This window comes from Nothobranchius furzeri, chromosome 13 (genome assembly GCF_043380555.1).
Source record: "Nothobranchius furzeri strain GRZ-AD chromosome 13, NfurGRZ-RIMD1, whole genome shotgun sequence".
Taxonomy (NCBI): Eukaryota; Metazoa; Chordata; class Actinopteri; order Cyprinodontiformes; family Nothobranchiidae; genus Nothobranchius; species Nothobranchius furzeri.
Window position 1 is genome coordinate 22,411,860 of NC_091753.1, and position 24,718 is coordinate 22,436,577.

The 24,718-nt window shown below is 43.0% G+C and overlaps 4 protein-coding genes across 9 annotated transcripts in view; 3 read left to right on the plus strand and 1 right to left on the minus strand.

Moving 5' to 3' along the window:
- Positions 1-6,837: 6,837 nt before the first annotated feature.
- On the plus strand, positions 6,838-10,084 carry lyrm9 (LYR motif containing 9). Of its 4 annotated transcripts, none has more exons than XM_054737944.2 (4): positions 6,838-7,529; positions 7,933-8,086; positions 9,738-9,830; positions 9,906-10,084. In XM_054737944.2, exons 2-4 carry the CDS (start codon positions 7,961-7,963, stop codon positions 9,918-9,920), a joined length of 234 nt encoding a protein of 77 aa, XP_054593919.1. In that variant the 5' UTR covers positions 6,838-7,529; positions 7,933-7,960; the 3' UTR covers positions 9,921-10,084. The 4 variants fall into 4 exon arrangements, with proteins under 4 accessions (XP_054593919.1, XP_054593920.1, XP_054593921.1 ...); XM_054737945.2 differs by having other exon boundaries at positions 7,936-8,086; XM_054737946.2 differs by having other exon boundaries at positions 7,952-8,086.
- Positions 10,085-11,197: 1,113 nt separating this feature from the next.
- ift20 (intraflagellar transport 20 homolog (Chlamydomonas)) lies at positions 11,198-13,671 on the minus strand. The gene is made up of 5 exons (XM_054737942.2): positions 13,395-13,671; positions 12,826-12,962; positions 12,626-12,711; positions 12,390-12,493; positions 11,198-11,865 (listed from the first exon to the last, which is right to left on the minus strand). The coding sequence occupies exons 2-5, from the start codon at positions 12,950-12,952 to the stop codon at positions 11,784-11,786; spliced, it is 399 nt and encodes a 132-aa protein (XP_054593917.1). The 5' UTR covers positions 12,953-12,962; positions 13,395-13,671; the 3' UTR covers positions 11,198-11,783.
- Positions 13,672-13,685: 14 nt separating this feature from the next.
- Positions 13,686-22,642, plus strand: tnfaip1 (tumor necrosis factor, alpha-induced protein 1 (endothelial)). Its single transcript, XM_054737941.2, has 7 exons — positions 13,686-14,019; positions 16,604-16,959; positions 17,090-17,259; positions 20,892-20,975; positions 21,551-21,603; positions 21,697-21,892; positions 21,981-22,642. Exons 2-7 carry the CDS (start codon positions 16,713-16,715, stop codon positions 22,212-22,214), a joined length of 984 nt encoding a protein of 327 aa, XP_054593916.2. The 5' UTR covers positions 13,686-14,019; positions 16,604-16,712; the 3' UTR covers positions 22,215-22,642.
- A 1,191-nt stretch (positions 22,643-23,833) lies between these two features.
- sgsm2 (small G protein signaling modulator 2) overlaps positions 23,834-24,718 on the plus strand; it is an 85,378-nt gene continuing 84,493 nt past the window's right edge. For 2 of the 3 annotated variants that reach the window (XM_070543403.1, XM_070543404.1), the window contains exon 1: positions 23,834-24,036. In XM_070543403.1, the coding sequence (XP_070399504.1) occupies positions 23,977-24,036 (60 nt within the window). In that variant the 5' untranslated portion in view covers positions 23,834-23,976. The remainder of the gene's footprint in view (positions 24,037-24,718) is intronic. The other variant, XM_070543405.1, reaches the window with a different exon arrangement.

Below are 24,718 nucleotides of genomic sequence, written 5' to 3' on the forward strand. Positions count from 1 at the left end.
TCCTAGAGGAGTCTTGAATGCCGTCTTCCATTCGTCTCCTTCACGAATTCTGACCAGGTGGTAGGCGTTGCTCAGATCTAATTTAGTGAAAATGGAAGCATCATTAACGGGTTCGAATGTGGATGATAGCAGAGGCAGAGGATACTTATTCTTGATGGTGATAAGATTTAAGCCACGGTAGTCAATGCAGGGGCGGAGCAAACCATCTTTTTTTGAAACGAAGAAAAACCCAGCGCCCAGGGGAGAAGTGGATGGTCGTATGATGCCAGAGGCTAGGGATTCTGAAATGTAATCAGACATACAGGCCTGTTCAGGTTTAGAAAGACTGTCCAGCTTACTGGTAGGTAGAATATCATCTGGGACGAGGTCAATTCCACAGTCATATGGGCGATGAGGAGGTAGAGAGGACGCTCGGTCTTTACTGAACACTTGTTGAATGTTGTGATATTCAGCAGGGACTCCAGTAAGATCGGGTGGTTCCTGAGGAGGGTTATTGGTGGTCTGGGCAGGAAGCGGCGCTGAAAGGAGACAGTAAGACAGACAGTAGGGGCTCCAGACAGACACCAACCCGGTCTTCCAGTCAATTTGTGGGTTGTGTAAAACTAACCACTCATGGCCCAACACAACTGGCGACTGGGGAGAAGGAAAAATGTAGAAACTCAAAGTCTCATGATGGTTACCAGAGATTTGTAGGTTAATGGGAACAGTGCAATGCGTTATGGTTGTGAGTAAACAGCCATCCAACGAGGAAGCGCGGATGGGGGTAGACAGAGGAATAGTAGGAATGTTGAGCTGTTGTACTATGGTTTGATCCAGGACACTCCTCTCGCACCCAGAGTCCACTAGCGCCTGAGTAGAAACAGTCTGTTGGTTGAAGGAGACTGCACAAGTGAAACTGCACCGGGAATTCAGGGTGCCAGGAATTCCACCCATCAGTAATCCCGGTCCTACTGATGGGCTCTGGTTTTTGGCCGAACCGGACAATTTTGCAGCAAGTGACCCGGCTGACCACAGTAAAGGCAGAGGCCTAGGGAACGACGTCTAGCTTTCTCCTCAGAGGTTAAATGCGCTCGTCCTATCTGCATAGGTTCCTCAAGGTGAGCCGGAGGGGAGTGTTGGTGGGTGTGGTGAGGTCATTGCTGTGGAGCATCAACAGGGAATGGTCTGAAGGTATGTGTCTTGTATCTCTCCTTAAGACGTTTCTCAATGTTAGCGGCCAGCTGGACCAGGGGCTCAAGGTTCTCCGGTTCTCGGCAAAACGCTAATTGATCCTTGATTTTTTTCATTAAGTGCCTGAGAAAAAGCGGCCCTAAGGGAAGGCTCATCTAGTGTAGAAGTGGAAGCAACAGTACGAAATTCGATGGCGAATTCTAAAACCGATTGCTGACCCTGCTGGAGACTCCATATTTGTTTAGCTATTTCGGCTGGGGATTCGGACTGATCAAAGATTTGATTAAATTCGGCTAGGAATGTTGAGAATGGTCCCTGTAGAAAAGTAGATTGCCGACTTCTAGCCTCGGCCCATTGTAGGGCTCTACCACGTAACAGACCGATGATGTAAGAAATTTTAACCGCATCATTAACAAAAGTATCAGGTGATCTATCGAAAGCCAACTGACAGAGTAACAGAAAACAGCGGCATTTACGTGGTGCGCCGGAGAATGTTTCTGGTTGAGGAGATTGCGTAACCCGGAAACTGACCGTGTTGCTGAACCGGAAGTGAAGCCGGAGATGAAGCTACGGAAGTAGCAGCAGGAGGCGGTGTAAGTCTCTCGTTTACCTGTCGTATGGCAGAGTCAAGCTGGAATAAGCGCTGATTAACGAGTGGCAACTGATCAAGGGCTGAACGGATGGAACCTTCATGCTGGGACAAGATACCTGCCATAGCTGCAGGGAGTGATTCTTCAGTGAGGGTGTTTGTGTGGCCGGTTGATTCTGTCATGTTGTGGGTAATGTATTTCACCCAGGACATGAAGAATCACACGAGAGAAGAGGTAAATAAAAATACAAGTGTTTTTATTTTGAATGTGAACAGAAAAAAACTAGAACTAAGGGTGCTGCTTCTATGAACAGGAACAGGATGGTACCGGAATCTATGAAGATAAAAACAGAAGGTGAGCGAGGCCAGAACCAGAGAACCAGGATAATATGAGTCCTTAACTAAAAGTTCTTATGGTCTGAAGCCAGGATTTGAACGGAGACAAGACTGGAAGTGGTTGGACCGGGTGAGATGGTTCTGAGCGTGGGCAGGCGGGCAGGTGTGGAGAATGGAGACTGGAGGATCCTTGAGTGGCGAGACGTGAGACAACTCCAGGCAAGGTAGGTGGTGCAGAACAGGATACTAGGACAGGATACAAAAATCATTAGTTCAGGATCGCAGAGACAAAGGCAGATTCAAGGCTAGATGCTACCCATGTGAGAGTATCAAACGGCACTGGGGTTGAATGACGCCACTCCTTAAATCCTCTGCACCTCCAATTAGTGGAACTCCCAACAGCTGTGAAGACTGCCGCGCCCACCTGCAAACACAGAGCTGAACACCTCACCAGTAGATGGAGGCAAACCGTGACAGATGTTTGTAGACTTTTGAAAAACTGCTGGCTTATCAAATCCCCCTGATAAATGCAAGGAATAAATTCCACACTTACTAATCATGATTACTTGTTTGCCTTTAGGTAGTCAAACTATAGTTCTTGTCTGATTTCTCACCTTACATCATGTTGTTCTATAGGCTTATGTAAAGTATAAAGGCAACCACACTGTCCAGTTCAGTCAGTACGTTTACATGCAGCCAATATCCAGGTTATGATCGGGTTAAAGTCGGGATTCGGGTTTCTGAGTTGATCAGAATAACTCGTTTACAAGCATAAATAGAAAGAGTTACCTCTAACGTGCATAACCCGATTTAACTGCGGACGTTGGGGTAGCGTCAGGACGTATGGACTACATCCAGACGCAATATGCGTCATTTCCGGTTCTTCTTGTTCTGGTATCCGTGAAAACAACAACATGTTTCCCAGTTCGGAAGAGATAGTGACCGCGTTTGTTTGCGCTTTAGTTTCCTCGTCACTCAAAGTGTGGTGCTGTGCCGCGACTCGCCATTTTGCCCTCAACTTGTTGTTTACTTCCGGTGTTCTGGCGCGTACAAGACGTCTCGCTACTCAAAAGAACAAGATTCTTTGCGAACAGAGCATGCGCAGAACACACTCTTTAATGGGGATATCCCGGTATGCGTTTACACGACCAAGCATTCGGGTTAGAAAAGGGTTACCCCAGGTGTAGTAACCGGGTTTTTAAAAACCCGGTTATGAGCATAGCCGGGTTTTTGGCGGTGTTTACAAGGACCTGCGGAACCGGGTTATTGTGAATATTCGGGTTTTAAAAGGCTGCATGTAAACGCACTAAGTGTTTCCCTTACAGAGGCGTAGCCATGGCGGGCCGCCACGGCTGAAATCCCACCGCCATGCCTACAAGATCCCAAGTTTTATTGTTTTTTTTTTCTTTCTTTAGTTTTTTTTTTCGCGCCGTTTCCCGAAGAAGCAGCGGGAACTACTGTGTTGTTGCTTGTGATCACAGCCGGCAGGCAGCAAGGAGGAGGAGCCAGGGCAGGGTGGTTACAGCTAGTGATGAGCGTACGGATAAAGCATTTTTGATGAATACGAACATGAAACGAGTGTAAAACTCATAAATATCTGTAATTGTGCTGAAGGAAAATCCTCATTGGGTAACTGACTGTCTTCACGCTCTGTGATTGGCCAGTCTCTCTGTGCTTGCTTCACTGTAGCCCACGTTTCTTCGGTACTCCCTACGTTTTCTTCAGCTCGCCTCTTTTTCAGTTCAATATTTAAAGTTACTTTTTTCGTAACGTACGTGGTGCATTTGACAAGACAGAGCTGAAAACGGCTCGTGCTGCGTCGGTCACTGCCTCCGCTCCGGCCGGGTTTTTTAAAATTATTTTAACTCTCTCTCCCTCTCTCTCTCTCTCTCTCTCTCTCTCTCTCTCTCTCTCTCTCTCTCTCTCTCTCTCTCTATCGCTCTCTCTCACACACACCTTAATCAACATTGTTTTGTTTAACTGTGTGTGGGGAAAATGCCAACAACGTTAGGAAAAAATCAGTTTAATCAAATAAAAAAAAGTTGTGTCTGGTTCTCGTATTTCATATTTCCTAGTTCCTACTGCATGAGTTCAGAAGCATTAATTCATGCACTTAAATATTAATGTTCTGATTTTACTGAAAAACGTGTTCTGTAAGGCTTCCTTTACTATTGTGATCAAAAATATTTAATCCCAGTTCTGAGGCTGCTCTGTAAATAGTTTTCAAATAAACAATAGTCTATAAATAAACAACTTCTGATCAATCCATATCAATTTCAGATTTCAAATTATGTATTGATGTAAACCACACCCACTAATTTCCAAATAATAAATAAGAGGTGCATTCATCTGTGTTTCTCCTTTGATCTGCATTAGTGATATTTTCAGCACCAGAACAATGAAGCAAAGAAACAGATTCCCGAGTTTGTTTTATTTATTAGGTGCATCTGACCTGTTCTATTTTTCTCTGAAATGAGATCAAATCAGTCCTTCTATGCGTTGTCTCCTCTCTGCACTATAAAAGTTTACTTTATTATAATGTTCACCGTAATGCATCTTGATGTTCTTAACAAATGAATAAAATCAAAGATATTGGTCAATAATGCCAAATATGTAAATTTGTGTTTCAGTCATTTTTATACTGGCTTAAAAATGCTTCATTAGGTCTACTAAGCAGGGGTGTAGAATGTTTTTAATGGGGCCAGCCCAGTAATGATCTTGGACCAAAATACAGGGGGCAGAAAGTCAAATAAAGGGGGGCAAAAGGAGATGTTTTTCCCAGACGCCAAGAAAAATTTAATGCCAAATCCCCCATGCAAAGTGTGTCACTGAGAGTTTAAAACAGAAATTACTCTTGTGCAAATATTGGTGTATTCACCTTTAATACTAGTTATTAAAATGCAGCAGTTGCTGGATTGGTGCAGTTCAAAGTGGAATGCATCAAATAAAACAATATTAACATAAAGGTGAGACGTGTCATAATTTTACACACCCCTTCATCACCACCACCACCACAGCTGGAAAAATTCCTAGGGGAAACACTGCAGTTACATTGGTAATTGTAATTTCAGGATTTGTTGTGCGGCTGTCATGATCTGCCCCTGCCCTTGATTAGTCCCTATTGGTTTCGCCTGCCCCTTGTTAACATGGCCATGTGTTCCTGATTTTCCCCAGTGTATTTTTACCTCCCGTCTCGTATGTCCTGTGTCAGATCATTGTGGTTTGTTTGTCATCGTTGTCTCGTGCTGTTCGTTCCCGATCTACCATTAAGAAAGAAAATCATAAATTTATTTTGTGAAAATGAAAACAATGATGCAGAGGCCTGCTTCAGTAATTTATGTACATTATATTTATTATAAATAAAGTTGAAAGAGATGCCAGTCTGGGGATTATTGTTTTCCTGGACAACACCTGGGGCAGCTAAGATTGTGTCCCGTAGCCTAAAATAAATTATGTTGGAATGAAAGTCACTCCAGTAGCTCAGAGTACACGTCTGGCCTACAAAATAATTTGTTAGAGACTATTACTCTAAAACTCAAATCAAATGTCTTTGTTGACTAAAACCTTTTTGAATTTTAGTCGACTAAAGCTGATTAAAACTAAAATGCATTTTTGTCATAAACTAAGACTTGCTGACTGATGCTCACTTCATATGGCATGGAGCTCTACGGGACAGGGGCGGGCTTAGCAGGGGAAAAGACATATTTCCTACGTTATATCACAATACACAATAACAAAATTGGTTTATGGATTTCTGTAAAATCATTATTCCTGAAAAGGGAAAACTCTGGATATCAACTTTAAACAGATCGAATTGTAGTTCCAGTTTTCTGGCAGCAGAGGGAGACCATTACCTGAGTTTGTAGGCTTATATGGCTCCATCTCCTCCTCCTCTACCTGCTTCGATATTAAAGTTCAGGACAGAAACAAGAGTTGTGGTTTTAATTCCAGCTTAATTTATAAAATGATGCTAAAATGGTCTCTTAAATGATAAAAATACCAGTTCCAGCAATACTTTCAGAATAGAAATGTAGTTCTAGTTTGTTTCCAGTGGAGGGCGACAACCCCTCTTTACTCCTTGGCAGAAAAACGTTCCAGTTCATACTTGATCTGGAATAACAGGAACATAGTGTATAAAAATAAATCATTGTTTTTCTCTAATTGGGTTGAGAAGCAGATCATTTTTGTGAATCAGTTGTATAATACTAATGGACAGCTTATGTCTTACACAGAACTCCTAAACACATATAAATTTCCAGCAACTCCCAAAGAATATGCCATACTGTTTGCTGCAATACCTATGGGTGTTAGAATGCTTTTTAAAGGTGTTCTACCAGTTGTACCGCCTATTTCTTCTCCCGACCCTGTGAACACATACGTAGGAAAAGTTTGTCTTATCAAGCATAAAAACGGTAATAGGAATATTCGTGCTTTATTTCAGAGAGAATCCTTATCTGTTCCATATGTGATTTTTTATTGGAATTCCTTTGTCACTGACATCAGTTGGAAAAGAGCATGGATCATTCCTAATAAGTATTTTGTGACAAATAAGGTCAAAGAAGTTTCATTCAAAATACTTCATAAGTGTTACCCAGCTAATCACTATATGACAAAGTTTAAGAGGGACATTGATGTGAATTGCTGTTTTTGTGGATGCCACCCTGAGACCGTTCAGCACCTCTTCTGGATCTGTTCACATGCTACAACGTTTTGGAAAGACTTTAGCAGATTTATTATCGGACAGCTCTGCAAGGACTTTGTTTTAAAATGGGAAAATGTTGTATACTTTGGAAGATGTATACTTTGTTTTAAATTTGTTAATTATTCTAGCTAAATTATATCCCCACAAATGCAAATATAGTAACCAAAAACCTAATTTCAAGCACTATTATAGTGACACTCTATCTTACATAAAATTGATCACTAAACAAAAAAGCTTTAAAAACTATAACTATTTGCACCACCTATAATTTATTTGGATGTGTGTAACATTTCTGTAGTGCACCCCCTGGCATATGTCTCATCTTCTTTGTTCAATTTTGTATGCAATTTGTTTGTATACTTATCACCTTGTTCAATAAAGTTTTGAAGAAAAAAAACGTTCCAGTTCCTACTAATCACCTTGTTCAATAAAGTTTTGAAAAGAAAAAAAATAATAAAAAAAACGTTCCAGTTCCGTAGTTAGCTTAGCTGTGTTTAGCACTTTGGCTCCACACAGCCACCATGTTAACATTGTTACATGAATACAGTTTTTTGTTTTGTTTTCATTTTAGCTAAACATTAAGGAAAGAAGATTGTTAGAGCGAGTTTTCTCGTTACTTCAACGTGTGCCAAGAACAGCTTTTGCCGTCGACTCCACTTATTAGGCAGCAGAGGGCGACAAAGTTAAACTCATCGTGTTTTTATCAGTAGAAGAAGAAGTGGCGCAGAAGAGGTTGGTGTTTTGTGTTGAAGTGTTTTCTTTTTGATGAAAACCCGTTCTAAATACAGTAACTGTACGTTTGTTTAAGACACGCCAACACTCCACAGTTCGCTGATCACGTCGCTAAATAACTCGACTAAACTAGCTGAAATAAGTCATGCAGCCATCAGGACACTTGATGTTTTAATAGTCATTTTAGATTTACTTTGACTTGACTTTATTGTCACGTAGAGGCACTGTGTTTGTACCTGGACGTGTGTGAAATAGAACAGGGATGCGCCTGTCTGTCCAGAGCAGAAAGAGTGTGACTGCATCAGAAGACTTTGGTTCAGGAGCAACAGAAAGAGGAAACGAGCTGGTTCCTGCTGCCACTGATGAGCATCCACTTCAGACCTGACACTTTTCCTCTCATCAGCAGCGTTTTTTACCGTCAGGAGGAAGAAATGCCCCCTTTAGTTGGAGCGGAGTTGGTCCAGACACCAGTGCAGCTCTACCGGTACCTGCTGAGATGCTGCAGGGTGTTGCCGTCCTCAGCCATGCAGCAGCACTACCGTCACGCCATCAGACAGGTGAGGTGTGACACTCAATATCATACTGTACGCTTTTCACAAGAGATATGTTTGTGAAGGTTTGAGTTAAATAATAAAGTGCTGATATTTCTCAGTGAGCCTTAAGGACATGTGAGGTGGTTATGTTTGAAATTGTTCCTGTTAAAGATCAAGGGCTGCTCAGTTCCTTGGTGGGAGTTGAGATTACACCTGGACAGGTCACCAGTCTATCCTTCCAAATGTTCTGGGAAGGCTGGGATGTAACTACCAACCTTTTTAATCAACATGCAACTGCAGTTCCCAGTGATCCACATCCACCAGTCAGGAGTTGAACCCAGAACATGATCAGTGTGGGGAAACCTTGAGCCACTATGCAACCCAAAATATCTTTTACCACCACGAGGAAACAAAGAAAAGACTAAAGCAGCTCCCAGTAAAGACCCAGTTGTTACCAAGAGCTGCTAAACTCAGTCCTACTGTAGCCTGTGTGGGTCAGGCTGTAGCCTGAATAACCAACCATCAAAGGTCAGAATAGTCAGGAGCACGGTGCTGTAGTAAGGCCTACTTGTAGTTCACACGTAGCCGGGTTTTTTTAAAAACGAATATCCGCCCCTCCAAAAACTTGCATCCACACCACCTCTTTTAAAAAAAACTGTCCACACGTACCCGGCTAAATACGTTGTTAAGGACATGCCAGACCTGTAGGCGGCAGTACTTCCCCCGTTCTTAACCTCGTCCTTCGTCTGTGGTCTTCCACAAGGAGCAGTAATTCCACTTGCAAAAACAAACAAGCACAAAGCGCTTGGACAATTGATAAAGCGAGCGCAGCTCTGAGGGCATCCATGCTGTCGGCTAGTGTAAACACAGGTCGCACACGTGATGTCAGCATTTTTTGTCGCGGAAAGTGACGTTGCGGACCTTAAAACTCCGGTTTTGTCCGTCCACACGCAGCCGGGGATCTGCCAAAACGTAGATATTTTACTACATTTTGGCCTGTCATCCACACGAAAATTGATCTTTTTAAAACCCCCCGGCCAAAGTGAAGATCTGCGTTTTCTCCGTTTTGGGTGTCTGCGTGTGGACAGACAAAACCGGAGTTTTAATGTCTGCAACGTCACTTTCCGCGACAAAAAAATGCTGACATCACGTGTGCGACCTGTGTTTACACTAGCCGACAGCATGGATGCCCTCAGAGCTGCGCTCTGTCACTACCCGATCCATCAATTGTCCAAGCGCTTTTTGCTTGTTTGTTTTTGCAAGCGGAATTACTGCTCCTTGCGGAAGACCACAGACGAAGGACGAGGTTAAGAACGGGGGAAGTACTGCCGCCTACAGGTCTGGCATGTCCTTAACAACGTATTTATCCGGGTACGTGTGGACAGAGTTTTTTCTTTTTTAAACGAGGTGGTGTGGGTGCAAGTTTTTGGAGGGGCGGATATTCGTTTTTAAAAAACCCCGGCTACGTGTGGACTAGGCCTGAGTCTGAGTGGTTTTAGCTGCAGTGTTCGAAACATTTTAACATCAACGTTACTCTAACATGACCAGATCTTTTTCAAGCGTTCTGTCTTACACATTTGTTGTCATCTTTATAAGTAACACATAAAACTAGAATTCTGAATCATTCATCACATCTTTAGGCTCCTATTTGGGCTGTTTTTTCATTTTATTTCAGGGTTTCAACAGCCACTCGGATGAAGATGATCCAGAGAGGATACAGATGATCATTGAGAGGGCCATCGCTGATGCAGACTGGGTTCTGCACAAAGTAAGGAGGAAACGGAGCTGCACTTCTTTTATTTTGTAGCATACTGATTTTTGTGTTTGCTGCTTTGATTCACAGTATACCAAGAAGTGAGCTTCATCAGCAGGAGGATGGTCTAGAGGTGGCTGCATCTGAAGTCAGGATTTAGTCTTTCTGTTGTAACCATTACATGATAGCGACAAAACACTTCAGAGGTAAAGGGACTGTTGCTTCTGTAAATACCTGCTGTAAATAGCTAAATAAATGATCTGTCATAAGTGTTGTATTGCTGCTTGAGCAGGGAGAAGTTGCAGCCCTGCTGCATTATGGGAAATGGATGCTTTTGTACAACAGGACCATGTTAAGGACAACAATGCGTCAGGATGTTCTCATTTCAGAGCCAAGTGAAGAGGTTAACCGTGTGCTAACACCTTGGATTCTTATGTCAGTTCTCTTGTTTGCTCTTCCTTCTTCCATCTCAGGAACAATGCTAAGCTGAGTCCCATTCTGTCTCGCTCTGAACTTGAGACAAGTTATCCACACCTTCATCTCCTCATGCTTAGACTACTGTAACTCTCTTTTCACGTGTCTGAGCAGAACCTCCCTGAACCGTCTACAGGTGGTTCAGAATGCCTGTGCTCGGCTTCTGACCAAGTCCTCCAAACACACCCACATCACCCCGCTTCTCCTCCAGGTTCACTGGCTGCCAGTCAACTTCAGGGTTCATTTCAAGATCCTGGTTCTGGTCTATAGGGCCTTACATGGACAAGCACCATCTTACATTGGTGATCTTCTCAGTCCCTACACCCCCAGCAGGTCCCTGAGGTCCAGCTTACTGGTTGTGCAGCACCAGGCTAAAGACCAAAGGTGACAGATCATTTGCTGCTGTGGCCCCCAGACTCTGGACCTCTCTCCCCCTGAGCCTGAGATCAGTGGACTCAGTGGTCTCCTTTAAAAAGCAGCTGAAGACTCACTTGTTCAAGCTGGCTTTTGTATGACCTTCTTCCCCTTTCTCTCTTTATTCTGCTCTCCCCACCTATTCCACCTTCCTCAGGATCCACTGATTTCCCTCTTTCCTATTCTCTCTTTACATTTTTAATCACAATTGTCTGTTTTTGCTGATTTTTAATCATTTTCTAAATTCTTTTACATTTTTTGTGAAGCGCCTCGTGATTTTTATCTTGAGGCACTTTAGAACAGATCTTTTCTTATTCTTCTAACAGCATGGGAACTAGCCTGGCAAGCCAGACTAAATAATCGTATTACTTATATTATTTGTTTGCACAATTCATTTATTATTTATTTGCAAACTTTGCAAAGCAAGAATTTGGTCTAGTTCACTAGGCTCCATGGGAACACCTCTGAGGAGTAAACAGCTCTCAGATTTAAAGCAACTTTTTGTTCTGTAGGTAAAAAAAAAAGAAAATCCTGGGAGTTTTACTAAAACCAAACATACATGTGAGATTAACCCACCAACCATCAAGACAGATTTATTCAATACACAGTATTCAAGTAAAACATCTGTAGGAATCTAAGAAAAGCTTGTGTTTATATCCGCAGGTCGGCTAGAACGGGCTTTCATAACAAGGAAACGTTTGAAACTTGCTAACAATCACATGCAGAATTCATGACAGTTCATAGAAAAAGTTACAAAACTAGATATACAGATTAATTTTCATCATGAAAAGTATTAATAATGCTGCTTCATATAAATAGATCTACATTTTTCTGTTGGACTTTGATATAGACACATCTGATGTTGAGCATTCAGCATGGCTGCTTTGATGTGTTGCAGACACACACACACACACACGCACACACGTCTGAGATCGGCGCCGCAGAAACGGGTGTTGAGGTTTCCTGATGACACTGAAGCTGGGTTTCAGATGACGAAGCTCCAGTAGGAGTGACTTAAAATGACAATCACTCTGGAAAGGCACTCAGAGGCTGAATGTATCGTTCTTTATTCGTGTTCTCTCACTTCTGCAGAATAAACTGGTCGATGAACTCGTTCTGTTCAGACTCCACTTTGGACAGGGCTTCGTACTCGATGCGATACCTGAAACACAACAGCAGCTCACAGGACGGGACCGACAGTTAGAACTTGGGGTAAATATGAAGGTCCACTTCACTACAGCTGACTCCCAGCACAATACTCCAGACCCCCATTCCTCTGCTGCTCCTGCCTCAGCTTCGCCGAGGAACAAATAAATAAAACAAGGCAGTAGAAAAAAGCCTTTTCAAGAACAACTGAATTAAGTAAAACACTGTGTGCTCCTGAAGCCTGTTCCATTTTATTACTAATGTTACATAAACAGGGCTTTTTACTGAGTTTGAGGCACAAATTTGATTATAGCATACAAAGTGGAACTAAAAAAAACTTCCTTCAGTCCTTCAAAATAATAGTCTCATCATTTACCTTAAAACATCTGAAGGTTAAAAACTATATTTTTCTACAAAACAAAAAAGTTCATCACTAAAGTATTTTAAAAGTACCCTTATAGGTGTTTATTGTTCTGAAGGTCACGTGTCCCTAAAGGGTCATGCTAACCCATCTGACACACGTGCACCGCGCTACTTTACCTCTCCAACTGCATCTTCTTCTCAGTGATCAGGGCCTGAAGCTGCTGCTGCTGGGCTTCTCTTTGTTTTGCCACAGACTTCAGCAAGTTTCTGGCTCCAATCGCCTACAGGACAGGATGATGAGTAATAAGTTCTGCTTACACATGATTAGAGCATAAACCCGATACCACTAAAAGTTTCACAGAATCAGGAGAGAAAACAGGGACATACAAAGCTGCTTTCTGTGTCAGACTTACCTTCATCTTCTCCGTTTCTGCTTCTTTTGCCAGTTCGTCCACCAGCTCGATTAGACCACCCACGGTCTTCTGAAACTGTCCAATTTCTGCAACAGAGGAGACAATTTTGCACACACTGTTGAGGCTGGTGATGATGAAAGGGAATAAATAGTTGGAAAAGTGTGGGGGTGGGGATGAGGACGTAAAATCTCCATGCTTACTGTCTACAAAGTCCTTGCACTCTTCTTTAAGCTCTGACGTCTTGTGGCTGACATCAGGCTCTAGCACCCGCAGCTTGTTCAGGTCATCAAAATAAAACCCTGCCTCTGCGAGTGGGTCTTTAGCCATGGCCAGAGGCCTGTCATCAACGACAGATGCAACTTAGTTTAGTAATATCAGATAGTTTGTAGGATAATATACCTAACAGGTAACACCCCATTATCATCATAATACACACAAGAGCAGGTTCAAAACAAACAGAAGTAAAACACATTATTTTACTAAAGATGTTCAAGTGCAAACCTTTCGGTAAAGCAGGATTCCTTCTACTCTAGTGCTTAAATTAACAGCACCTTAAATTAACCTCGGCTGAATGAAAGTTCATGTGTCACCAAATGAAAGATTATGCTTTTATTTTGTTTCGGTCATGTTAAGAACTCCCCAGCTAGATGATTTAAGTTAGCTAGCATAGCTAGATGTTTCAAAAATGCCACAAATTGTTTTCTGTCACCACTTCATAATAGATGACCAGTTTTTATGAAGATAAGAAACACAAATGTGTATGTTTTACCTGTTACAGTCGTGAGCTGATAGGCTTTATCCCGTGTGATGTGGCAGAGCAGATGAACTAGCAGCTAAGCTCCTCCTGTCGCTGCCAAGGAAACCAAACAGCTACAGCTGTGTCGGGGTCTTTGGGGGTGGTCGTTTTCCCCTATCCTTCTTAATTATCATAACAAAACTATTCACTGTTTCGTTACAACGCTGTCCCCTATGTTTTTTCCGTTTGAATACTTTACCGGTGTGTTACGTCAACATGAGTTCCTCTAGGGTGGGTGGAGGACTCGTATCGAGGTAACACCGGAGAACGGGAGTGACATGTTTATCGTAATGTTTTTAGAACTGTGACCAAGTCAGTCGCTCAGTGACATAAATGATCTAAAATTTAAATCTAAAAAAAAAAATTAAATAAAAAAAAAGCCCAACTATATGTTGTTTCTCTTATCTACTGTGGGTGTTCCACCCCAATGCGGAAGGTGACGGTAATGAACCGAAAAAGCAGTTCGCTAACAGCCATTCCAGAAAAAGAACAAGAAACGGATACGTCTGTTTTGTTTTCTTTCTTTTTTAAAATCATTTAAAACTCCATTTGTTTATTGTTGTTGTAAATATTACTTAAAATCATAAAAAAGAGGACGGTGAGTAACTAAAGCTTACAGACTCATACCGTGTTTAGGATCAACTGTAGGATCCAGTTTGGCCATTTTTTACTTTTCCTTAGTTTATTGAAGTTTTACCTCGTGATCACGAATATTCAGGAGTTAGTTTTCCGTTTACTAGAAATGCATTTAATGCAAACAGCGATATCGTTTCAGTGCGTTCAGCTTCTAATATTTGATCTGTTGTTTATCTGCTTTTCTGAGTTTTTGGCTAATGTTAGCGGGACATGCTAACAAGATACAGTAAAACGAATAAACATACAGCATAAAAGCTTTAGTTTCCACTGACCTGTGCTATTCTGAACTGAAACTGTATATCAGAGTTAACACGCATGTGAAACTAAATATTGTGTTTACACGGAGTTTAGTTATCATCACCTAACCTAACTGTTACTGGGCCCCAAACTATTTTTTTATCGGAATTTTTTAGCAGCCACACAACTTTAACCAGAAAGCAGCAGCTTCCATCTTAAGCTAAACTGATTGTTTTGGGACAAGAGTAAATGAAAAACTCCCTACTGGAGCCTCATAGGTGTTTTGGATCTGTTGGACTTCAGATAAACTGGTGCACCATCTATCTGAGACGGAAACAGGAAGTACACAGTACGATGTCCTCTGAAAATGACTACAACCGCATTACCAAATAATCTCTCAAAAATAAACATTAAACTTTGACGTATTCGTTTAAATAACAACTAAGGTATTTTATCAAGTGCTTTTAACTGAGAATGATACAAATAGTTATGAATCACAGGAGCTATTAGATGTTTAAAGTGTAACAGAAAGAGAATTTTAAAGTGTTTGGTTGTTTTATTAAACACTTTGTGTTCTTTAAGGTTCAAACACCTCCTGTAGACCATGTGAAAAGTCTAATAAGAAAATAAAAGAACAATAAAACTGAAAATAAGGAAGGCTGGAGCATTCAGGTGAGTAAAGGTTTATTAGGTGTGAGTAGGGATCCACAATATATCACAAATAAGTCGTTATCGCAATATCAGCATGCGCAATATGCATATCGCAAAGAACAGGTAAATACAGCAATGAATGGTCAGCTCAGATGTTTGCTACACATAATGCATTCTGTCAATCAAGCAGAAGCATTATGTTTTTTAAACAAATCAAATAGAGCTCTTTGGCATATTGGGTGGGTTCTCATAGGTTAGATGTCCGCCCCTGAGGCAGACGGCACTTAATTTTGATGGTTAGCAAACACCTGAGTTAGCTTTGTTCTGCTCTTTCTGCTTTTCCCGGGATCCACTGATTGCCTTTTATTGTTCATTTTATTTTTCCCTTTCCTCACATCTTTTGCTTTTCTCATTTTTATGATTTCTTTTTGTAATTTATTAATTTTGATTATTTTTGTTGCTGAGTTGAGTTTTTAATTATCGCAAGTCATATCGTCATTGCAATATTAGTCACTGTTATCGCATATCTCAGGTTTTCCTAATATCCTAGGTGTGAGTTAAAAGGACTAACGTTTCAACACTATGTGTCTTCGTCAGAGTTATGACATTGGTTACTCTGACGAAGACACATAGTGTCAAAACGTCCTTTTTACTTGCACCCAATAAACCTTTACTCACCTTGAGTCGTCCAGCCTTCCAGCTTTTCATTCAGTGTTCACCGGCTGTGGAGCACCGACCTGTGAGGGGTTGATACGCAGAGGGCTCCATTCCCTAACAATAATAAGACATTTTAGTGCTGTTTCTGATTTTTTAAAACACAATTTGGTGCAGAGTGAAAGATTGACCCATTATCTTCTTCAGTTAATCTAAGTGAAATTGAGGCATTCACTCAGAACTCAAACAACAGATTAGATCACCTCCACTTCGGTTATGTTCATGCACAGCCTCAAAAATCAGCTGTTAACATCATTCATGCAGAAATAAGTACACAGGAAGGAAACCGTTTCAGTGAGCTGAAACATGCAACACATTAGGATCACATGGTTCTTAAAGCCTCCACTGAGTTGTGACCGTCAGAACATGATCTGGTGTGTTTTATAGGTGGACAGGTAGAGACCCACTGGACCCACTTCCAGTAGGATCTGTCTTTCTTTCTTTCTTTCTTTCTTTCTTTCTTTCTTTCTTTCTTTCTTTCTTTCTTTCTTTATTCTTTCTTTATTCATTCATTCATTCAGACATTTAACCTTCTTTTAGATTGAATTGACTATTTGCTGTGAGCCAGAGAAACTGTGCCTCTTCCACAAATTTCTTCTTAGAGGCTGTAGCCAACCTTTGCAGTCAGACTTGTCTGAGAAGGACCTGCAGCTTTCTGAGTGTCTTTTGCAGCTCCGTGTGGTGATTTCATCTTCACTTGATATTTAAAGAGCCTCCAGGAGCTCTGTGCCCTCTCGGTGAGAACAGCCAGGTCGGTTAAAAACACTTATGTGTAGATCACTTTTAACACTTGAATGCTTTAGTCTTTGACGTGGTCTTATTTCCACATCAACTGTGGTGATTTCTGTGGCCCGTTTTCACCGGTCAATCAGTTTACACACCCGTTTATTCAACCTGACTTCCTCCGATGACTGTGGGTCTAACTCGCAGCACTGTTTTTCCAGGAATGATCTGGGGCTGTGAGAGGTCGAGGCAGCCTCTCCAGTAGCTGTCACCACGGCGGGGCACCTGCGTAGCTCCGTCTGCAGGGTTGTCATCTACCTCCAAAAGGACATGTCTGGGGACAGCTGTCTTCCCCACCATCATGTTCAGGATACCCCTGCACCCCCAGCCCCTCTCATGGCTTGTCCCAAGACCAAGACCTGCAGCTACCGAGGAGCCGTGGGTCTGGGCAACAAGTATGTCCATCTCAACGTTGGAGGAATGCTGTTTGACACCACGCTGCAAGTTCTGACCAAACAAAATTCCATGCTGAAAGCCATGTTCAGTGGAAAGAGAGAGGTTTTCACCGACAAAGACGGTTAGTTGGTGATCTGTCTCAGCACTATAATTTACTGTTGGGATTCATGTCTGGCTACTACCATCCTTTCATCTACTCTCAGCATGGATCAGGAAACAGTCTGTCATCATAGACTGTTGCTTCCTTGCAGGTTGGATCCTGATCGACCGTAGCGGGAAACACTTTGACAGCATCCTGTGTTTCCTACGAGATGGAACCGTTGGCCTACCCAAAGGTCGGCAGGCCGTGCAGGAGCTGATGGCTGAGGCCAAGTACTACCTAATCCAGGACCTCGTAGAGCTCTGTCAGAACGCCCTGCTGGTCAGTTACTATAAATCAATATGCCATTGTGTTGCATTCTGATTTATGAAGGTGTCTCTACAAGCAGGAAAACCGAGATCAGCCCACTGTAATCATGTTTTATTTAAATGTATATCCCGTTGGTCACTGGCAGCAATTTACATTAATGCAAAAATCTTTACTTTTATTATAACGGAAGTCATAATACTTAGTCCTGGCAGAAGAAATGGCTCTGGTGCTGATATTGACCTTGGCCCATTGACACCCTATGAAAAGAAAATGGTCAGTAATTTGGGGATTAAAATCGACTCATCACTTAATCTTGACACTCATGTAAATACAGTGGTGAGGTCCTGTTTCTTTAACCTGAAAAGACTATCCAGGATCAGGCCTCTGCTGTCCAGAGCTCATCTGGAGTCTGTGTTGCATCCCTTCGTCCTTTCCCGGCTGGACTACTGCAACGCTCTGTATGCTGGTCTGGCCCAGTGCACGGTTGCACGGCTCCAGTTTGTGCAGAACTCTGTGGCTAGGTTCCTGACAGGCATTAGATGTCGAGAGCACATTACCCCAGTGCTGGCTGCTCTGCACTGGCTCCCGGTAAAATATCGAGCTCAGTTTAAAATCTTAACTCTCGTTTATAAGGCCCTCCAGGGCAGTGCCCCCTCGTACATTACTGCGCTTTTGAACAGGTATGCTCCATCTCGGTCTCTTCGCTCAGCCGAGCAGGAACTTCTGGTGGTCCCCCGGCCGAAATTTCGATCGAGGGGTTGTCGTGCTTTTTCTATTTTGGCTCCAACTCTGTGGAATGAATTACTACTGAGCATTAGGCAGGCACCATTCCTTCAAGTCTTTAAGCCTCGTTTAAAGACTCATTTTTATCTGATTGCGTTTCAGCGCTAGGGTCACTTGAACTGCCCTAACATTATGGTTTTAACTATTCTTCTTTTTAACCCAGATGCTTGATTTTATTTTGTCCGACATTTGTTTTTTTATCGATTAGTCTTATTCCGATATCTCTTATCTGTAATAGTATTTGCTTGATATTTTTTGATTTTATGTTTTTATCCTGCTTTTATGCCCATGTACTGGGAATGTTTTTCTTTTAATGATGTTGTTCAGCACCTTGGGCTTCGGATAATGTTGTAGAAGGTGCTATACAAATAAAATTTGATTGATTGATTGATTGATTGATTCAAGAACTTCATCCAAATTTTATCCAGTTCAGAGGAAATCACAGTTAGTCTGTCACTGTTTTCTATACATTATGTTTCAATTAATTAATTAACTACACTTTTTCATTTGTGCAATCTGAGATCCTTTTATTTATTTTATTTTATCATTTGTTTATCCTTCCAACACGTTTAACTGCAAAGCCACTTTGTACAGATGTGCCACTTAAATAGACTTCCCCTAAACATGGTGACATCATCACTAGTAGCCACTAACCCAAACATGGTGACATCATCACTAGTAGCCACTAACCCAAACATGGTGGCATCATCACTAGTAGCCACTAACCCAAACATGGTGACATCATCACTAGTAGCCACTAACCCAAACATGGTGACATCATCACTAGTAGCCACTAACCCAAACATGGTGACATCATCACTAGTAGCCACTAACCCAAACATGGTGGCATCATTACTAGTAGCCACTAACCCAAACATGGTGACATCATCACAAGTAGCCACTAACCCAAACATGGTGACATCATCACTAGTAGCCACTAACCCAAACATGGTGATATCATCACTAGTAGCCACTAACCCAAACATGGTGATATCATCACTAGTAGCCACTAACCCAAACATGGTGATATCATCACTAGTAGCCACTAACCCAAACATGGTGATATCATCACTAGTAGCCACTAACCCAAACATGGTGATATCATCACTAGTAGCCACTAACCCAAACATGGTGGCATCATCACTAGTAGCCACTAACCCAAACATGGTGGCATCATTACTAGTAGCCACTAACCCAAACATGGTGATATCATCACTAGTAGCCACTAACCCAAACATGGTGATATCATCACTAGTAGCCACTAACCCAAACATGGTGACATCATCACTAGTAGCCACTAACCCAAACATGGTGATATCATCACTAGTAGCCACTAACCCAAACATGGTGATATCATCACTAGTAGCCACTAACCCAAACATGGTGGCATCATTACTAGTAGCCACTAACCCAAACATGGTGATATCATCACTAGTAGCCACTAACCCAAACATGGTGGCATCATTACTAGTAGCCACTAACCCAAACATGGTGATATCATCACTAGTAGCCACTAACCCAAACATGGTGGCATCATCACTAGTAGCCATTAACCCAAACATGGTGGCATCATCACTAGTAGCCACTAACCCAAACATGGTGACATCATCACTAGTAGCCACTAACCCAAACATGGTGACATCATCACTAGTAGCCACTAACCCAAACATGGTGGCATCATCACTAGTAGCCACTAACCCAAACATGGTGACATCATCACTAGTAGCCACTTACCCAAACATGGTGACATCATCACTAGTAGCCACTAACCCAAACATGGTGGCATCATCACTAGTAGCCACTAACCCAAACATGGTGGCATCATCACTAGTAGCCACTAACCCAAATATGGTGACTTCATCACTAGAAGCCACTAACCCAAACATGGTGACATCATCACTAGTAGCCACTAACCCAAACATGGTGACATCATCACTAGTAGCCACTAACCCAAACATGGTGACATCGGCTGTGTTCCAGATGAGCCAGTTCTGTGCAGATAGATCACTGGTAATCGGCGCGCAGTGCATGCTGGTTAGATTTGTGTCCGACTTAACGCCTACGTAGGCAACGATAACCTCATGAGTTCAAGGTGGCTGCAGATTTTGGAGCAAGGCGCTGCAGTTGCTCTCCACCGGCTGCAAAACCTAGAGGATGACGGGAAACGCCTGGCTCTCACCTGATCTAAGATCTGATTGGTTCACATTTTGATCCAAACATCCGGTGGTAGAACATGAAATGTTAGTTGGTCACATGTATTCTGTAAATCATGTTACGTTGATGATGACAACTATATAGGCCATAAAGAGGAATGCGTTTTGTGTTCTTTTCTCACGTTTCCTATGAGCACACTGAACATACAGCTGATGACCTTTACTTATTATTACAGTCATGATTTCATATACAATATATGATATCCACAAGCACGTGAGGATGTGTTTCAGTTGCTAACAGGCACCAGAATTAAAGTGTGAACGCTAACGCGATATCTTCAGACATCATCACCCGCAAGCTACATGTAGGGAAATCTGTCCGACTTAAATGCCGGCTTTCAGCCGCTCCCCCTGCTGCGTCCGTCTGCTCTCTGTTTTCCAGGCGAGGCGCTGCTCATCTCAAACATGGCCATCATCACTAGCCCACTAACCCAAACATGGTGACATCATCACCATGTTGAAATCTATTCATTATGCTTTTGTTCAGTAAATCAGAATCCGCCCTGAAAACCAGGAAGCTCTATATTGATGAAAATGTATCTAAACCTAATTAAGGACATTTATTTTGATTTGACTCCACTGTTTTTTCTCTCTCAACACATTTTGTGATGTCTGATTTCTAATCGATGTGCTACTTCTGTTCTGCAGGAGAAGAACGAGCAGCCTCTTTGTGTTATACCTGTGATCACTTCCTGTAGAGAAGAGGAGCTGCTCATCCAGACCTCCTCTAAAGTACACACACACACACACACATAACCTGAAGTATACTTTACAAAACCACATTTTAAATCTTTTGTAACTTATTGTCATTAATTAGTCTCTTTTTAAGGTGAATTGTGTGTGTGCTTGCTTGCCTTCATGCTAAAGAAATGCGTCAGTTTGATGTTTCTGTTATTTCTTGGTGTTTTAAAGGTGCATTGTGTAGAAATGAAGGGAAAGTGACATCCTGTGGTAAAATCTGGTTACTGCAGCCACTTTAAACAACTCTGGAGCTTTTTGCCGGCCGTCGTCAAATTATGACAAATTGTCAACGCTGCAGTATTAGCTGGCAGGAGACACGACACCCCCACACTCACTGAAGTAAACGGTAGTTACGCCCCCTCCTTCCTTTGTTTTGAAAGGAGGAAACCTGACAACCCAGCAACCAGCTGGATATGAAATATGTTTCAGTATAACCTTCCTTCCAAAATGACTGAAACATTAGACTCTTTGGGGATTTTCTCATTGTAAAATTCTCACTATATTACATAGTGCACCTTTAAATGAGTAAAATCTAGATAAGTGATGAGTGTTTTCTTGTCTGTTAGCCTGTAGTGAAGCTGGTGTACAACAGAAGCAATAACAAGTACTCCTACACCAGGTGACACGGCCTCTTCCTGACATTTAAGCAGTCGTAGTTCACGATGCTCCCTGAGACTCTCCCCTCCAGCTCACTTTGTTTTCCTCTCCACAGTAACTCTGATGACAACCTGCTGAAGAACATCGAGCTGTTCGACAGACTGACGCTCAGCTTCAACAGCCGTGTCCTCTTCATCAAAGACGTGATCGGAGATGAAATCTGCTGCTGGTCCTTCTACGGTCAGGGCCGCAAGCTGACCGAGGTGTGCTGCACCTCCATCGTCTACGCCACAGAGAAAAAACAGACTAAGGTAGTAGATCAGACGAAATAAATGTTGCAGTAAAACAGATGGGTTTGTAACTGACCTGTTGTCGTGTTGCCAACGTTACCCGTCCCAGGTGGAGTTCCCTGAAGCTCGTATCTACGAGGAGACGCTGAACTCCTTGCTTTACGAGAAGATGCCGCTCCCTGATAACTCCCTGCTGGAGGTCACTCGGCGGACCTACAACAACAGTGGCTCTCACAGTGAAGACGAGGAAGATGGAACCAGAGGAAGTGAGCTGTGCGAGCGCGTCCGCCGTATCCACGTGAAGCGGTACAGCACGTACGACGACCGCCCGCTGGGACACTGAGACTAAAACCCACCAGTCTGATGGATTTCACCGCTATTTTTCATCATGGACTTGAAAAGATGTTTTTAACAAAAAGTTTCAGTGGGAAATCAGCTGATCGCTCATGCTTTTCCCTGACTGTCCACCCGGAGGTCCTCATCCTGACCTAACAGTGTGATTCTACTCCAGGGGGAGGTCACTCTGTTACCAAACCATCAACAGCTGTGGTGTTTATTAAAGGAAAGGAAAGGGACACTTCTGTTGTGGTTTATTGGTAAATAAAATGTTCAAATCCTCAGTTACACAAGACAGAAAGCACATTTCCTTTTACAGATTGTTTTTACCTTTTTGCAGCCGGTAGTTTGAACCCCGTGCCTCTGATAGGACGTAATGCTGCTCGCCTGAGTGCCTTTGGCCAGATGTGAAAATAAAGATTTGTGTTATTCTCATCTTGTGTGTGTTCCATTACCAGAGATCCTTTTATTTATTGTCTGACTTCATCAGAAGTTATAAACAAATATTAGAAGATTTTCCCGATGGAATCAAAATTGCCCAGAGCCCATTTGACAACTAGGCTGGATGAGAGTTGACTGTTTTATTTAGTAAATGATGTCTCCGTCTTCACCGTATGCCAAGTGTCCCAAGACATCAGCTTTGAAAGTTCCTTACCCTGAATGTGTCTGGGTCTGAAACGTGGTGGGCTGATTGGTTTCTGATGACTCGGAGTCCAACTTACGCCTGTGGGTGTGAAAATGTGCTTCTAGTTTTTATTTAAATGAGCAAAAATGTTTTTCACACCAGTCTTGACTAACATCAGCGAGCATCATGTCTGGATCTAGCAAGAAGATTTTCATACTGACCTAAACGCTATAATTACTCTTCGTCATCGTAAGAGTTGATCACATCTGGAGTGTGTCGGTACAGGGCAGCAGGTCTGTGTGAGGACCTGACACACGCGGGGCTGTGAGAGCATTTTATTCTTTCCTAACTAAAGACCACCGTGGACTAAACGCCTGCTCAGGCACAGCCCCGACTCGACCAGCTGGAGGCAGCCTCCTCTGACCTTGAGGAGCAGGTGAGTGACTTGCTCCTGGTGTCTGAGCGGATCTCTGCTGTTTCAGGACTGGGTACTGTTCTGGTTCTGTGGTGGTTGCAGGTGCATCTTCAGTCCACACGGAGGCACAAGCAGCAGGTCTGCTGATGGAATACCAAAGGAGGATGACCTCATCACATCCCTGTGATGTCATTCATCTTGCAGGAGGCCAGCTTGGCATCAGCACATGGTCAACGTGTCCTAGAGGAAGCCCTATTTTTGGACTCCGGTGTGTGACTCCACCTGAGGAGAGCAATGAAGCTAGACAAGTTTAGCAGGTGGAGTCTTCCTGCGGTGACAGGATGAGACAGACCTGAAGATGCTCACAGCTTCAGGGTCCACCAGACCTCCGGATTTAAAGGAGGGAGGAGGAGGAGATGCTAAAAATAGCCTCCAGATTCTACAGGTTGCTGTGGGATGCTGACAGGGTGCCGGTTGTGGGCGGGGCTGGATGCGGGTCTGGTCTGGGCAGGGTGGGGTGGGACTGGATGTTGGATCCTCTCTCAGTTTCCTCCATTGATCAGCTCGGTGAAGAAGGCGGGTCCTCTGACGTCACCGCGGAGCTGCTCGGCTGCGTCAGAGTCCAGCTGAGCGAGGCGAGAAGGAAACGAGGAATAAAAGGAAGCGGTTCTGATTGGCCGGGTAGAGCGGACTCGGAGTGCCGGACCGGTTCGAGCTCAGCGGACGGACATGGAGGGCAGCTCGGAGGAAGAATACAAGGAGAAATTATTATGGACCGTCAAGCGGGAGGTAGGTTCTGGTTCTGGTGTCAGACGGCCTGTCACGGTTTAAGATCCGCTCCAGACTCCAGCTGAGGAGCGCGGTTCTGGTCCTCAGGTAGCTCCTACAGGTTACGGTGCACCTGCGGGTCTCACTCGAGTCTCTGACATCTTTTATTGTATCTGTTCAGATAAAAACGACTAAATCAGTGAAATAACCCATGAAACGTCCCAGCGTCACACCGCTCCAGGAAAACTGATGAACATCAGAATCAATAGAAACGGAGGATCAATCCTATCAGTAAGCCCGGCTCTTATTCTGGCTCTGGTTGAGTAAAGTAGTTGTGAGGAGTTTAGTCTGGAGCGGATGGAGGCAGCCTGAAACTGTGAGCATCATCAGAACCTCTCATCCTGCTCTGCTTCACATCTTCTGTGGGGAATTCATCCCATCCACACATTCCCACGTGAATCCTCCAGATGCTGCAGGTACAAATATTCTCCCCCAACTGAAATGTTCAGGTCACATGTCAGAGACTGAAGGTGTGGCTCAGTGTCCAACATGATGTTCAGTGTGGAACGGAGAGCAGAGGAACTGGTGTGGGGGTGGAGATGGGTTTCATAACCTCTGTTCTCTCCTGATTGAAATAGACACAAAACAAAGGATGTGGTTTTCTGAGTTCTTACTAATGCAGTCGGGATATTATTTGTTCATG

Excerpts from the sequence above, each read along its gene's own strand:
- lyrm9 (XM_054737943.2), top strand. The coding sequence starts at position 7,892 with ATGAGCATCCACTTCAGACCTGACACTTTTCCTCTCATCAGCAGCGTT. Across the intron at positions 8,087-9,737 it reads ACCGTCACGCCATCAGACAG|GGTTTCAACAGCCACTCGGA; the intron begins GTGAGGTGTGAC and ends ATTTTATTTCAG.
- ift20 (XM_054737942.2), bottom strand. The coding sequence starts at position 12,952 with ATGGCTAAAGACCCACTCGCAGAGGCAGGGTTTTATTTTGATGACCTG. Across the intron at positions 12,712-12,825 it reads GTGCAAGGACTTTGTAGACA|AAATTGGACAGTTTCAGAAG; the intron begins GTAAGCATGGAG and ends CCTCTGTTGCAG. Across the intron at positions 11,866-12,389 it reads AAGAAGATGCAGTTGGAGAG|GTATCGCATCGAGTACGAAG; the intron begins GTAAAGTAGCGC and ends GTTGTGTTTCAG.
- tnfaip1 (XM_054737941.2), top strand. The coding sequence starts at position 16,713 with ATGTCTGGGGACAGCTGTCTTCCCCACCATCATGTTCAGGATACCCCT. Across the intron at positions 21,604-21,696 it reads AACAAGTACTCCTACACCAG|TAACTCTGATGACAACCTGC; the intron begins GTGACACGGCCT and ends TCCTCTCCACAG. Across the intron at positions 21,893-21,980 it reads CAGAGAAAAAACAGACTAAG|GTGGAGTTCCCTGAAGCTCG; the intron begins GTAGTAGATCAG and ends TACCCGTCCCAG.